The following is a 13,187-nucleotide window of genomic DNA, read 5'->3' as shown; positions in this document are numbered from 1 at the left end:
AGATCCCATTGGCCACGCTTAGTCACATGGCCATGCTATCTGCAGAGGAAACTGGGAAATATAATCCTGCACTTCGTTAAAATTGTGAGGAATTACTAGCAGAGGAAGAAGAAGGGGAGAATAGATCTTGTTCTGCCAGAGCCCACCACCTGGCCACCCCTCACAAAGAACACATTTAGCACCCTTCAAAGGGAGGCAAGGCAGAGTTCCATCCGGACACAGCTCCAGCTGAGAGCCCAGGATCTCTGAGGGCCTGGGTGTGGATGGATCCTCAGAGTCTAGAGCCCTGTGAACCAAAAGGCAGGTAATCTGGCCCTCCCCCTCCCTGAGATAACAGTGGAGGAGGAACAGGATAAACTTCAGAACAGGAAAGAATGGCAAACACCTGGCAGTTACCTGATCTTTAACAGTCACTGAATCTAGTTGGACAGGAATTGCAATGCTGCTTCCCCGCAGTGGAGTAAGTTCTGGGGCAGCTCATCCCCAGTGCTGGGAAACTGTCTACTCTCCTTCGTGGCCTCTGGCATTGCCTCCTGGGAAGTTATTTCTCACCCGACATCCCCTGTGGCTGCACCTGAGACCACGCTGTCCTTGCAGATGTTACAACTTTCACAGTCCTCCTTCTGCTGGTGCAGATTTGGGGGGCTAGGGACAACTGGGGGGTCAAACCAGTCTTTGCTGACCAGGTTTGTAGTTTCTTTGCCAATGTAACACCCTCAAAATCTCCCAAGGCTTCTGATACATTTCATATTTGTGTAACCACAGCCAACTGTCTCACCATTTTTATGCTTGAATACTCTGGACTTGGTGTTCTTCCTGTTTTCTCTCAAACCGTTGGTGGCTGCCTTGAGGTCACCCGAAAAAATATGCTTGGCTGTGAAGAGAACTTCCCTATTCTGCCCACTGGGCTGGCTTCCACTGTCTACAGAACTGGGTGGGCTTGAGAAAGGTTTGGGACCACAGGTACAGCCCTTGCTAAGGTTGCCTCTTTCAAACCACCGTTTACAACTCACTGCCTGAGTGCATTTCTCTTGTGGGACTTTACTAGTAGCAGCAAGCAGAAGCCAATACAGGCTAGTTTCTGTGAGTTACAGGCTCTGTTAGCATATGATGACATTTCAAGGCATCATAGATGACAGATATACCATACGTTTTGCTGTATCATAGCAATGGTCACCAGATTACCAGTGTACAATAGTTTTCTTTGCTACCTGCAGTCCAATTTCCAAACCAATGCCACTTGTTTTAGGCTTTTAAAGCAGTGCCACTTCCAGATGCCAACTTTTGTATTAGTTAGGATACATGTTTGATTGCTGTAACAAAGACTCAATTTAAGAATGACTTAAACAAGGAAGTTCATTTCTCTCATGTAACAGTCTATAGACAATCTAAACCTGGTAGGGTGACTCTGAAAACTTTAACAAGCATTTTCCATCTTGGCTATGACATACCTCCTCTAGCTCCTGCCATCACATTAGCATTCCAGCCATCAGAAGGGGAAAAGGAAGAGGGGAACTCATGCCTCTTTCTTTTAAGGCATGACCTGGAAGTTGCTCACATCACTACCACTCACATTAGCCAAATTAAGCCACAAGGCTATATTTAACTGCAAGGGTTGGGAATTTAGGCTGCTATTCCAGCTAAAATTCAAGTGATTCTATTACTAAAGGAAGAAGAGAGAAATAGATACTGGGAAGCAACTGGCGGTCTCTGACACAGACTGTTTTTATCCTCATTTTAGATTCGTGGAAACAGGCGCAGAAAAAACAAGCAATGTTTTCCAAGGTCAAATGGCAGAGCATGAATTTTAATCAGGTCCATCTGACCCCAAAACAGATTTTCCATCACATCCAGCCAACACAGTTTGGTCATCAAGGTGCCCACTGTTCACTAAGAGATAAAAGGCATTTACATGTGAATGTAAATGTGAGTGTCAGCCCAGTGTACAGTGAGATATGCACACAGAACGTGGCTATAAGGAGATCAGTGCAATGAGGGTGATGCAATCAAGGGATTGTTTGTTTGTTTAAAGAGGAGCCCCTGTTACTGGTCCTGTAGGTGGAACATATCTGAGTAGGGAGGGGAGAATGGGGTATTGCAGGAGAAGGCAGTGATGTGAGCTGGACCTGTTGTGTATCTGGCTTGGCTGTGAAGGTGGTCCAGAGCATAAGGGGGTGGGGCTTTTCGGGTCTGAGGCACCGCATATCTCCAGGGATGGTCCATGTGATCTTTCCCCCATTTGAAGTGTCCCATTGGCTGTGCCTTTGATATTCCATCATCTGGGACCAGACAGGAACAGGCCACAGGGACCCTGCAGAAGGAGAGCTGCATCTGCCCCCAGTACTACCCAAGACACATGGAAGGCAAGCCCCTTCCCTGCTCTGCTCTCCTCCTCCGTCCGCATAAGCAGTACAGGGGCTTTGAGGGATGATGGGAAATACGTTCACTGAATCAGCGAGAAATCCAATAACCCATTACTGTCTGTCCACTCCACGGCGAGACTGGGATGGAAGAGGCTGGAAGGAGGAGAGGAAGGGAGGGGCAGGGAGGGGAGCTGCAGCAGCTGGGTCAGCATTCCTGATTTGGATGTTGACTCAGGCCCCAGGAATGCCAAGGAAGGGGGTGGGCAGCCACCGAGCCGGCTGGGATCCTGTTGGCACCAGGAGATGTAGGGAGAGCACACACAGCGGGATGGGGGCACTGGGGCTTCTGCACACCTGGATGTACCTCCACAGGTAGAAATAGGTGTCTCTCACACTGTAGACAAGCGCAAGCCCACCTCACTCCTTCAAAGCGATTCTCACAACTCCCCACCTGCCCTAACCATCCAGTTCCAACTCCTCCACCGAAGAGAGGGACAGGCCCCTGGGACTCAAATGGAGACATCTGGACACACATTGGCCACTCTCCCGGGACCACCCACAAACTTCTTATCCCCAGCCTCCCAGCTGCAACTTGCCCTTTCTAACTCTAGCACTACCCACGACCGAAGTTGTAAACGGAAGAGAGTTTAAGCTCAACCCGCCTCTGTTTTCCCTCCTTTGGCGCCTGACAAAGATGAGAGAGGCCCTCAGAGAAGAAACCCGGGACTCTGAGAGTCCACCTCCTCCCACCCCAGTGCCCTCACAGCGGGGTCCTTCTCTCCTGTTCTCGGAAACTCAGGAGGCAGCCCATGACCAGGCATCGAGATTCCACATGCGCCCCACCCCTCCCCGCCGGCCAGCAGGTTGCCGGGCTGGAGCAGCTGAGCGGGTGGGCTCCTTCCTTCTCACTGCCCGACACCCAATCAGAGAGAACCCTATCCGGGAGGGCAGGGTGCCAGGGGCCGGGCCCAGAATAGTGCTGCCCAGATACAGTGCTGCGCACTCGCTCATGGAGCCCGCCGGAGCTGGAGCCCGCGCTGCGCAGGGTACCGGGGTACGGGGCGGGGGTGGGGTGGCGGGAGCTGGAGCCGCTGAGGCCAGAGGGCCGAGAGCGCACCACCGCGTGGGTGTGTGCGCGTGTGCGTGCGTGTGGGTGTGTTTGGCCAGGATTTTCTCTGTATATGAACATGAGGGTGTCTGCATGTGTATATTCTTTGTGTGAGTCTATGTGGTTCTGTGTGTGTCTGGGAAGTGTTGAATATGTGGCTTTCTGAGTGCGTATAAGTGTTTGGGTAGGTTGTGTGTGTTTATGTGTGTTTGTGGGGTGGGTGTTTGTGTATGTGTGTGTTTGTGGCGTGTGTGTGTGTGTGTGTGGTGGGAAGGGGAGCTCCCTTTGGTTCAGAGCGTAGGGCATTTTCCCCACCCCTTCAGACATTCTTCTCCCCCAGACCCCCTCCTGGAGCAGCCTCGTGGGACCTGAGCATCAAGGTAGGTGGGGCTGCCCCTCCTCCTGGGCCCAGCCTCTTCTCCCACTTCCTTTTCTCCCATGTCTCTAGGCCCCCAATCTCCCGCACTCTACTAGTCTGGCTTTTGTCTTCCTCTCCTTTTCCTTCTTTGTTCCTCTTTGTTTCTTCTTCCGCCTTTTACCTCACCTCCTCCTTCCTCTTTCAGAAGAAGAAAGCAGGGATCTAGAGTCTGAAGATTTGGACCCTCCTGACTTTATCACTTACTAGCTGTGTGATTTGTGGCAAATTGCTAACCTCTCTGATCTCAGGTCCCTTGTTAGTGAAATAGGGATGATAATGCCTCCCTTATAAGATTGCTGTGAGGTTTGAATGAGAAACATGTTGGTGGAAAAGCCCTTTGGAAGCTTGCAAATATTAAATATTATCGTTCATAACATTTGAATTGATTTTATTGTGTTACTCCCTATTAACCAAACAGGCCCCATTCCCCCTTCCAGAGATGAGCTTCCTAGAGCAAGGAGATAGCACTTCATGGCCGTCACCAGCCATGACCACCAGCTCAGAAAGAAGCCATGGGGAACAGGGGACCAAGGCCTCGAGATGGACAAGGCAGGAGGATGTAGAGGAAGGGGAGCCGCCAGACCTGGGGGAAGGTGAGGCCAAGGCCAGTTCTGGCGAGAAGGGACTGGGGGCAGTGGGAAGTCCCCGATCCTGGGGCCAGGCTCTGCCCTGGATCTCCCCATAACACAGACACATGACATCGTGTGGCCTCAGTCTCCCCACATGGGAGAGGACAACTGCATTGCCGATCCAGGGGCCCAGCTTGGCCAACTCAGGACAGAGCCACCATCCTGTGTGACTCTCTGAGACTCAGCTCTCTCACCTGCAAAATGGGGGCCTCATCATCCAGGCTTCCCAAGGCTGCTGTGAGGATGAACAGAGACAACAGATGAGAAAGTGCTTTGGAAGATGGAGTTACTGTCCTCTCCCCCCGAACAGGTCTCCAGTCCAGGCCAGCTGCTGAGTCCACCGGGCTGGAGGCCACATTCCCCAAGGCCACACCCTGGACCCAAGCTGCTCCCTTGGCTGGGGTGGACTCCCCCACAGCAGAGCGGGACATCCTCCCCGCTGACTGTGCAGCCTCAGCCTCCGGCTCCAGCGCAGACGATCTGGATCTGGGCATAGAGTTCTCAGCCACAGCAGCCTGGGGCAATGAGCTCGGCCTGGTGGAAGAGAGGCCAGCCCCATGCCCGTCCCCGCAGGCACTGTTACCCAGGCTGGGCTGGGACGATGAGCTGCGGAAGCCAGGGGCTCAGGTCTACATGCACTTCATGCAGGAGCACACCTGCTACGATGCCATGGCAACCAGCTCCAAGCTGGTCATCTTCGACACCATGCTGCAGGTGAGGCCGCAGCTCTGCCCCACCTCCATCCTCACAGCCCCGAGGATGCCCTGCCAGCCCTGCCCCGCTACAGGCCCCTTCCAGAATTCCTTCTTAGCACCATGGAGACCGGCGGAGGAGGGCTTTTTCTCTCTGTGTACACCCCCTAATTGTCATCCCAGCTCCACAACTCAGTATCTATAGGGTTTGGGGTAGGTCTTTGTGCTTCGCTCATCTCTAAAATGGGGATAGGAAGGCCTGCTTTACCCTACAAGTTTCAGAGGACTCCTGGGCCAACCCAGGATGAGAGGGAGCATTTTGCACACCCCGAATTGTATGGAAAACATTGCAGGGTGGCTTAGGACAAAGAGCGGGGAACTTTGAAAAGAGAAAAATAGGATGAGCTCTGGTCCCCACTCTTCCATTAGGCTAGGCTACGAAACACCTGATCCCTTTCTTCTCGCCGCGTATAGGAGAGCAGTGTGTAGTGTAGAGAAGAAGCAGGGTATATGTATGGTCCACAGTTCACTATTTGACTCTAGCAGTATATAGACAAATATATTTAATTTAGTAGTTTTGTATTTATTTTGATATGTATTAGAAAAATACAACCAGCCTGTATAGATAATATTGTTTAGGATGAAGCCAAAATGAGTCAATGTAAAATTTATTTAGAAAAAAATGCCTCGTACATATCATATAAATAATTACACCTCTAGTACTTAGATTAGCAAAAACTATCCTGTGTGTATCTGTACACATATGACTTTGGTGTAGAAACACTGTTAGTTTCCTACACCCTGGTGTGCCTGGTAAGGGGTCACCTCAGTGCCCCTGGCCACCAGCAGCCTTATCTCTGTAGCAAATGTGCCGACAAGGGTCATGTCGAGTGGCAGGCAGGCTCGTGTAGTGGAGGGCCCGGGAGAAGGCCCTGTGGAAGGACCCCGGTTGGGACAGGGGGCTCTGAGGGCCAGTGAGCAACTCACCCTCGACTGTTCTCCCCGGCGCTCAGATCAAGAAGGCCTTCTTTGCCCTGGTGGCCAATGGCGTCCGGGCGGCACCTCTGTGGGACAGCAAGAAGCAGAGATTTGTGGGTGAGAAGGGGCTGGGGAGGCAGAGGTGGCGGGGAAGGGAAAGGGGGGAACTTGTGGGGCATTTCTGGGGCTGAGCTCTGACGCACCACAGGCCTGAGCTGAGCAGGGGCCTGGCGTGGGGGAACTGTGCCAGCCGGGGGACCCCATCTATGGGATAGCTGTGACCAGCTGACCCCTCCAGCTCTGCAACCCCGTGGTCCCCTGTCATAGGTGCTAAGTAGCAAAAGAGAAAAGGAAGAGGAAGAAATGCGGAGAAAAGAAAAACTGGGGAGGAAAGGAGAGAAATTATGGGGGAAGCATAAAAGGGAGAACCCCATTTCTCAGGCACGGGACGAGCTGCCCTACTCTCCTCTTTCCGAAACCCCACTTTTGTCTCAGTCCGAGGACACTGGCCGGGTGGGGGAGGGGGGCTGAGCCCTCAGCCTGCCTTCCACCACAAGGCCCAGGCTGACCCCCGTTCCCCCTCTCCCACCCCGCAGGGATGCTGACCATCACAGACTTCATCTTGGTGCTGCACCGCTATTACAGGTCCCCCCTGGTGAGGAGTGGGCTGGGGTTCTGGCGGCACCCATCTGTGCTGGGGTGGAGGGAGTTCAGGGAGCCCAAGTCTGACTTCAGGAGTTCTGTTGATGTTCTAGGTCCAGATCTATGAGATTGAAGATCATAAGATTGAGACCTGGAGGGGTGAGTGGGCAAAGGGGCAGAGGGTGTGAGGGTGAGGGTAGGGCTAAGGACCTCGGGTAGAGAATGGGCGGTGGGGATTTCCTGGGGGGAGCAGGGAAAAGGTAATAGGGAGCCCAGGGGACCCGAGGGGCTGGGGGCTGCTGGGTGAGGCAGGGTGGCCAGTTCCCTTGCCCTGACTCCAGTTTTTCCTGCAGAGATCTACCTTCAAGGCTGCTTCAAGCCTCTGGTCTCCATCTCTCCCAGTGACAGGTAAGCGTCCCCAGCCACCCACTTGAGCCTGCTTGCCCTGCACAGACCCCTTCCCCAGCTCCTCAGTTCTGAACTCACGGGCTCACCGTCGGCAAACTGCGGACAAGGCAGTCTTGGCACCCTGTCCTCCTTTCTGGGGGCTGGGATAAAGGGCATCTCTCTCCAGGCTGCCCCAGGCTCACTGCTCCCACTTCTGCAGCCTGTTCGAAGCCGTCTATACCCTCATCAAGAACCGGATCCACCGCCTGCCGGTCCTGGACCCAGTCTCAGGCGCTGTGCTCCACATCCTCACACACAAGCGGCTGCTCAAGTTCCTGCACATCTTTGTGAGCCTGGGCACATCCTCAGGGGGAGACCGGAGGGGCAGAGAAGTCTTCAGCCCTAGGGATTGGGGAGGGAGCAGCTGGGAGCCCTCTGGGGGCTACTCCACCCTTATCCCTACCTGTCCCCAACCCAAGCAGGGAACCCTGCTGCCTGGGCCCTCCTTCCTCTCCCGCACCATCCAAGATGTGGGCATTGGCACATTCCGAGACTTGGCCATGGTGCTAGAAACGGCACCCATCCTGACCGCACTGGACATCTTTGTGGACAGGCGCGTGTCTGCACTGCCTGTGGTCAACGAAGCTGGTACCTACACCCAAGATGGGGGCTCTGGCTGGGGTGGAACTGTGGGGAGCAGGGGTCTATGTGACATCAGCTCGCGACCCAGGATGGAGTCAGGGCTAGAAGTCTCTGCCTGCTTTGAGCCTTGGATCAGTTACTTAGCCTCTCTGAGCCAGACCTCAATTTCTTGCTCTGAAAAAGGGTTAAAGGAACCATGGCTGTAAACTGCTTCAAAGTTAAAAATCACCATAATGAAGCTGAATATCAAGAAGTGTTTTAATCTATTTTTTGGTTATGAAAAATTTCAAATGTATGAAAATGGTAGAAAAAACTCTATACAAACCCCACCTATCCACCCGGATTAACTACTGTTAACACATTGCCATTAACCAGTTCTTTTTTTTCACTGAAGTAATTTAAAGTAAATTATATTATAGAATCATGTCATTTCACCCCTTAACACTTCATCTGAATCTCTTAAAATAAGTATGTTTCCTATATCACCTAACAAAATTATGAATAATTTATTAATGTTGTCTAACATTCAATCCTAATTCCATTTCCCCATTTTCCCCAAGAATATCTTTTTTTTATAGTTGATTTGTTCAAATCAAGATCTAATTAAGGTCTATGCTTTGAATTTGCTTCTTTTGTCCCTTAAGTCTCTTTTAATCTAGAACAGTTCCCTCCCCACTTAATTTTCATGACGTTGATGATGAGAAGCCTGGGTCTATTGTCCTGTAGAACGTCCCACTTCCAGAGATTTTTCTGTTTTCTGCAGTTGGCCTGTACATTGTTCCTCTCTTCCTGTGTTTCCTGTAAACTGGAAATTAGATCTAAAGGCTCGATCAGATTCAGGCTATATATTATTTTTTTAAATTTATTTATTTATTTTTGGCCATGTTGGGTCTTCGTTGCTGCATGCAGGCTTTCTCTAGTTGTGGTGAGCGGGGGCTACTCTTCGTTGTGGTGTGCGGGCTTCTCATTGCGGTGGCTTCTCTTGTTGCGGAGCATGGGCTCTAGGTGTGCGGGTTTCAGTAGTTGTGGCACACGGGCTCAGTAGTTGTGGCTCACGGGCTCTAGAGCACAGGCTCAGTAGTTGTGGCACATGGGCTTAGTTTCTCCGTGGCATGTGGGATCTTCCCAGACCAGGGCTTGAACCCGTGTCCCCTGCATTGGCAGGCGGATTCTTAACCACTGAGCCACCCGGGAAGTCCCCAGGCTATACATTGAGGCTAGAATATTTCACAGGGGATGCCATGTACTCATATTTTGTCACATCAGGAGGCATGATGTCAGGTGTCGCTCTCTGCGATACTGTTTGATCTGTGGGTTCAGGGTGGTGGCAGCCTGATGCCTCATTATAAAGCCAGTAGCCTGGGGGTGGGGAGGATGTTGAGGAGTTCACTCCGCAAGCCCGCCCCGGGCCCTTACACAGCATCCTGGTTCTGACCTAAACCTCTCCCCTTTCTCTCACCTTCCTTCCCGGCCCCCCAACCCCTGCAGGACAGGTCGTGGGCCTCTACTCCCGCTTTGATGTGATTGTAAGTGTCTGGGGAGATGGAGGGGAGCTGGGGGTGCCACAGGGAGGCTGAGGTGTGGGGATCGATGCAGGGGGGGCATCTGTGGACAAGGGGGGGCCTTTACAAGTGTATAGAGGGAGATATCTGTGGGGCTGGAGCCTGGCCGAGGGCTGATTAAGAGCGGTTCTCCCTCCTGCCCAGCACCTGGCAGCCCAACAAACATACAACCACCTGGATGTGAGTGTGGGAGAAGCACTGAAGCAGAGGACACTGTGTCTGGAGGAAGTCATTTCCTGCCAGCCCCACGAGACCTTGGGGGAAGTCATTGACCGGATTGTCCGGGAGCAGGTACCCACACCCCTTCGTACATGCTCCCAACACGTGGCACCCAGCCCTTCTCATGAGCAGCTTCAGCTAGCCCTATCCATCGGGCACCTGCCCTGTCCTCCCATCTCATGGCCAAGCTCTTGGTGTCCACACTGGCCGGCGACTGGTCCTGTCGTTGGGGCCCTCGGGCCAAGGGCTGCAGCCAGCTGACCACCCTAGGGCAGGCAGAGCCACCGCTAACTGGTTTCTAGGAGACACTCTCTTGCCCCCCCAGTTATGTTAAATTGTTTGCCCCTAATTCTCAGTGCCAACCTCGTTGGCTGCCGTAGCCACATGGCACTGCCCCCTCACTGAGCCTCTGTGGACCCACAGGTGCACCGGCTGGTGCTCGTGGATGAGACCCAGCACCTCCTGGGTGTGGTGTCCCTCTCCGACATCCTTCAGGCTCTGGTGCTGAGCCCTGCTGGCATCGACGCCCTTGGGGCCTGAGAACATCAGAGTCTTCACTCTTAGGCCACCTTCCACACCCGGAAGCCAGCGAAGGGAACCGGGGACTCGGCGTTCACCTCCCCCCACCCCCCATTTGCTGGTTCGGCTCTTGTTCAGGTAGGCTCTGCCCTGGGCCATTGACCTCAGCTCCAGCCCCTCAGTCTCCCTGGGCGCCCAGATCTCAGATTGGGGCCCCCCTGAGGATGGGAGTGGCCCAGTTCAGAGCTGAGCAGCCTCGTGAAAACTACAAGTGTCAGGACTCACTGCGGGGCCACTGCTTTGTCCCATTCTCAGCTGAGGTGATGGAGGCCCTCATAAGAGGGGTGGACAGGGGCTGGGGTAAAGACAAGGCAGTGATGTGACTTCAGGGGCTCCCAGGAGATTGACCTGCCCTTTCACAATTCAATTCCCGCCTGCTTGGACTTCCACTGGAAGGAAGCCAGTTACTAAACCTGGGCTGAATGGAATTTCCACACTCGGTAAGAACTAAGGCTGAAAGGAGAGAGCTTCTCTCGAAGTACTCATCGCAGTCAGTTTGACATGATCTCAGACTCTTTCCTGGTAGCACGTTTGCTAGGGGTTTGCAGAGGGTGGAGGTGCAGATTCCACCTGCTTAGCAAGGATGGCAGGACTGAGGTTTCCCTATTGGAAAGGCAACCTCCCCTCCCCATTTAATCTTCCTTTCTCTTTCCCTCACAGGCTTCTCCAGCCCTCCCCGATTGCCCCTGCCCTGCCTGTGCTCCCAGAAGCCCTCGGGAATGCCTGGTCCACCGTGGAATGATGAAATTAAGAACAGCTGAGTCAAGCCTGGAGCTCTCTGAACCAGAGGCACTAGGATTACCCCAGGGCTGACTGATTTGTGCCACCCACACTGCTCTCCCCCTACCTGGCCCCGGTGGGGTGGGGAGCCCTCAGTCCATGGGTTCAGGAAGGGGTTCTGGATTCCTCGGCTTCTGGACTACCTGGCACCCGTGCCCCCAGCTCCTGGGAGTCCCAGCTGTGCTTCCCCCATGGAAACTGCCCTAGTGGTTCCTCACAACTTTGCCACTGCCCTCCTGCTCCCCCAGCATTGCATTTCAGGGCTGCCTGTGGGTCCCCACAGAGCAGCAGTTTTGTAGAGCTGCCTGTTGGAGTGGGGTCCCCCCTCCTTTCTCATCCTTAGCTCTCACCAGCAAGCAGTGTTCTCAGTCCCCAGGGAGGGCCTGTGTTTGGATCACTGAGGATGAACCATCAAGAAAACAAAAAGAAAAAGAACAGCCCATGAACTTAGATTTTATAACTTTCACTCAGAAAATACTATGGTCATTTGATCTGAACCTGCGGCAAGATCCCTGTCCTTTCTGAATTCAGTGACACCTGAAGGAAAATCTGTAACTGACAAACACTGCAAGTGGCGTTTCTTTTGCTTGTGGAGTGTTATTCCACCGAAATTTCTTTTTCATCTTTTATTTACAGCAAAACTCGAAAGAAAATGTTAGTTACTTACATAGTGGGTACAACTCAGTCCACAAACTCTAATCTGTAAGAAACGTAACTTAATTTTTCTAACACTAAATGTAATTTCTATTATGAACTCCATTTTACCAGGTTGCAGAAATTAGTCTCAGCCAATTTGGGGTTCCCCTCCCACCTTTTCTTGCGGTTAAGTTCGGTGATGGGGGGAGGCTTTAAGTGGTGTAAGACTTTGTTCCTCAGCCATCATCATCCACCCATGCCAGCACCTGCTGAAACATCCCCATTCCCATGTGGTTGTCACTTGGTTGGTCACCGGTGGGCATGGCCCCTGCTAGGTGCTCCCTCACTCCCTACCACGAAGCCTCTTTGGGCCTGCCTGCTCCTGGGGCATAGGGACATTCTAGCTCCTGGCCCTGCACCCCTCTGGACTTTAGGAAGCTCTGTGGGGCTATCCCAAGCCCATCTGCTGAGACAAGACAGCAAGTGGTCTGGTCTACCCTGTGTTTTGCTGTTTTCCCAGCCTCTACACAGGAAACATGGGGCCCAGGGCTCTTCTACCATTATCATCTCCAAACCTTTCTAGGGTATTTGTCATACTCCCCTCTCACTTCAGACACAGCTCCCTTGTCAGGGCCCTTTTCTCGGGGCCCCCCCCCCAAAATGTCTACAGTCTCTTTGCTTCCCCAATACCCAGCAGCCTGTGGAATCTTTACACAGTAGGGAAATAGGGGGCCTTTTTCTCTAACCCATCATATAGTCTTCCAAATCCATTGTCCGTGTCTTGAGTTCTTGCTACCTACCCTGTTGAGTCAGGCTTTTGAAATTCCAAAGCCAAGACTGGGCTTCTGCTGTGTCACCCCTCCCCTGTGATAATGGACACTGCAGATCTGCTGTCCAAGGGGGAGAGGGTAGGTTAATATTTCTAAAATATGATCTACCCCGTTTACCTCACAGACCAACAGAGTGGGGCCATCTGTGCTTGATGAGTCAGGCAGTAAGTGAAGGCATTTTCTCATAGGCACTCAACTTCTGTTTCCAGTTGTGCCGTAACCAATAGGTCAGTGCTGGCTCTGCTCTGGCCCTACCTGGGAAGCTCCTGGGTTCAAGTGGGAGGATGGGATGGGGGTGCCCTCAGGACTGTCTCAAGTGATAGTGTCCTTGGGAAGCCTGGGGTGGGCTGTCTCCACTGGCTCTAAGCAAAGTGTAGCAGGGTGTCTTCGAGGCGGTGTCCCAGGTGGCTCTTTGTGTGAACAGTAGTTCAGCTGTCACAGCACAGGCTGTGGGTGGAAAGGGCAGCCTGAGGAAAGCACTCTTTCCCCTTCGGCTCCCCTTGAAAACAGGTAAGTTTCCACCCTCCTGAACAACCCCCCAATCCAGAGGACCCAGCAGTTTGCCCCCTCAGGCCCTTCTGTGAGGGACTGTACTACCCTCCTGACTCAGACGCCCTGCTCTGACCACAGCCCAGCCCTCAGCTCCTGCCCAGCCCTCCCGCCATGGCTGCTGGAAGAGAGGCCAAGAGTTGCCATGGGAACTGCAACCACTCCCACCCAAG

The 13,187-nt window shown here is 53.0% G+C and overlaps 1 protein-coding gene across 1 annotated transcript; it reads left to right on the top strand.

The window, feature by feature from the left end:
- Nucleotides 1-3,034: 3,034 nt before the first annotated feature.
- Nucleotides 3,035-11,753, top strand: PRKAG3 (protein kinase AMP-activated non-catalytic subunit gamma 3). The gene is given in 15 exon segments (XM_057551651.1): nt 3,035-3,417; nt 3,812-3,851; nt 4,327-4,482; nt 4,829-5,232; nt 6,224-6,305; nt 6,785-6,843; nt 6,944-6,989; nt 7,184-7,238; nt 7,438-7,564; nt 7,700-7,865; nt 9,348-9,385; nt 9,566-9,712; nt 10,064-10,165; nt 10,167-10,297; nt 10,880-11,753. Coding segments are annotated over 15 exon segments (1,995 nt in total). The 5' UTR covers nt 3,035-3,057; the 3' UTR covers nt 10,962-11,753.
- Nucleotides 11,754-13,187: the final 1,434 nt, after the last annotated feature.

The sequence above is a fragment of the Balaenoptera acutorostrata genome, chromosome 8 (assembly GCF_949987535.1).
Source record: "Balaenoptera acutorostrata chromosome 8, mBalAcu1.1, whole genome shotgun sequence".
Taxonomy (NCBI): domain Eukaryota; kingdom Metazoa; phylum Chordata; class Mammalia; order Artiodactyla; family Balaenopteridae; genus Balaenoptera; species Balaenoptera acutorostrata.
The sequence above is the reverse complement of the archived record's forward strand: the minus strand, read 5'-3'. Positions and strand labels throughout refer to the sequence as shown.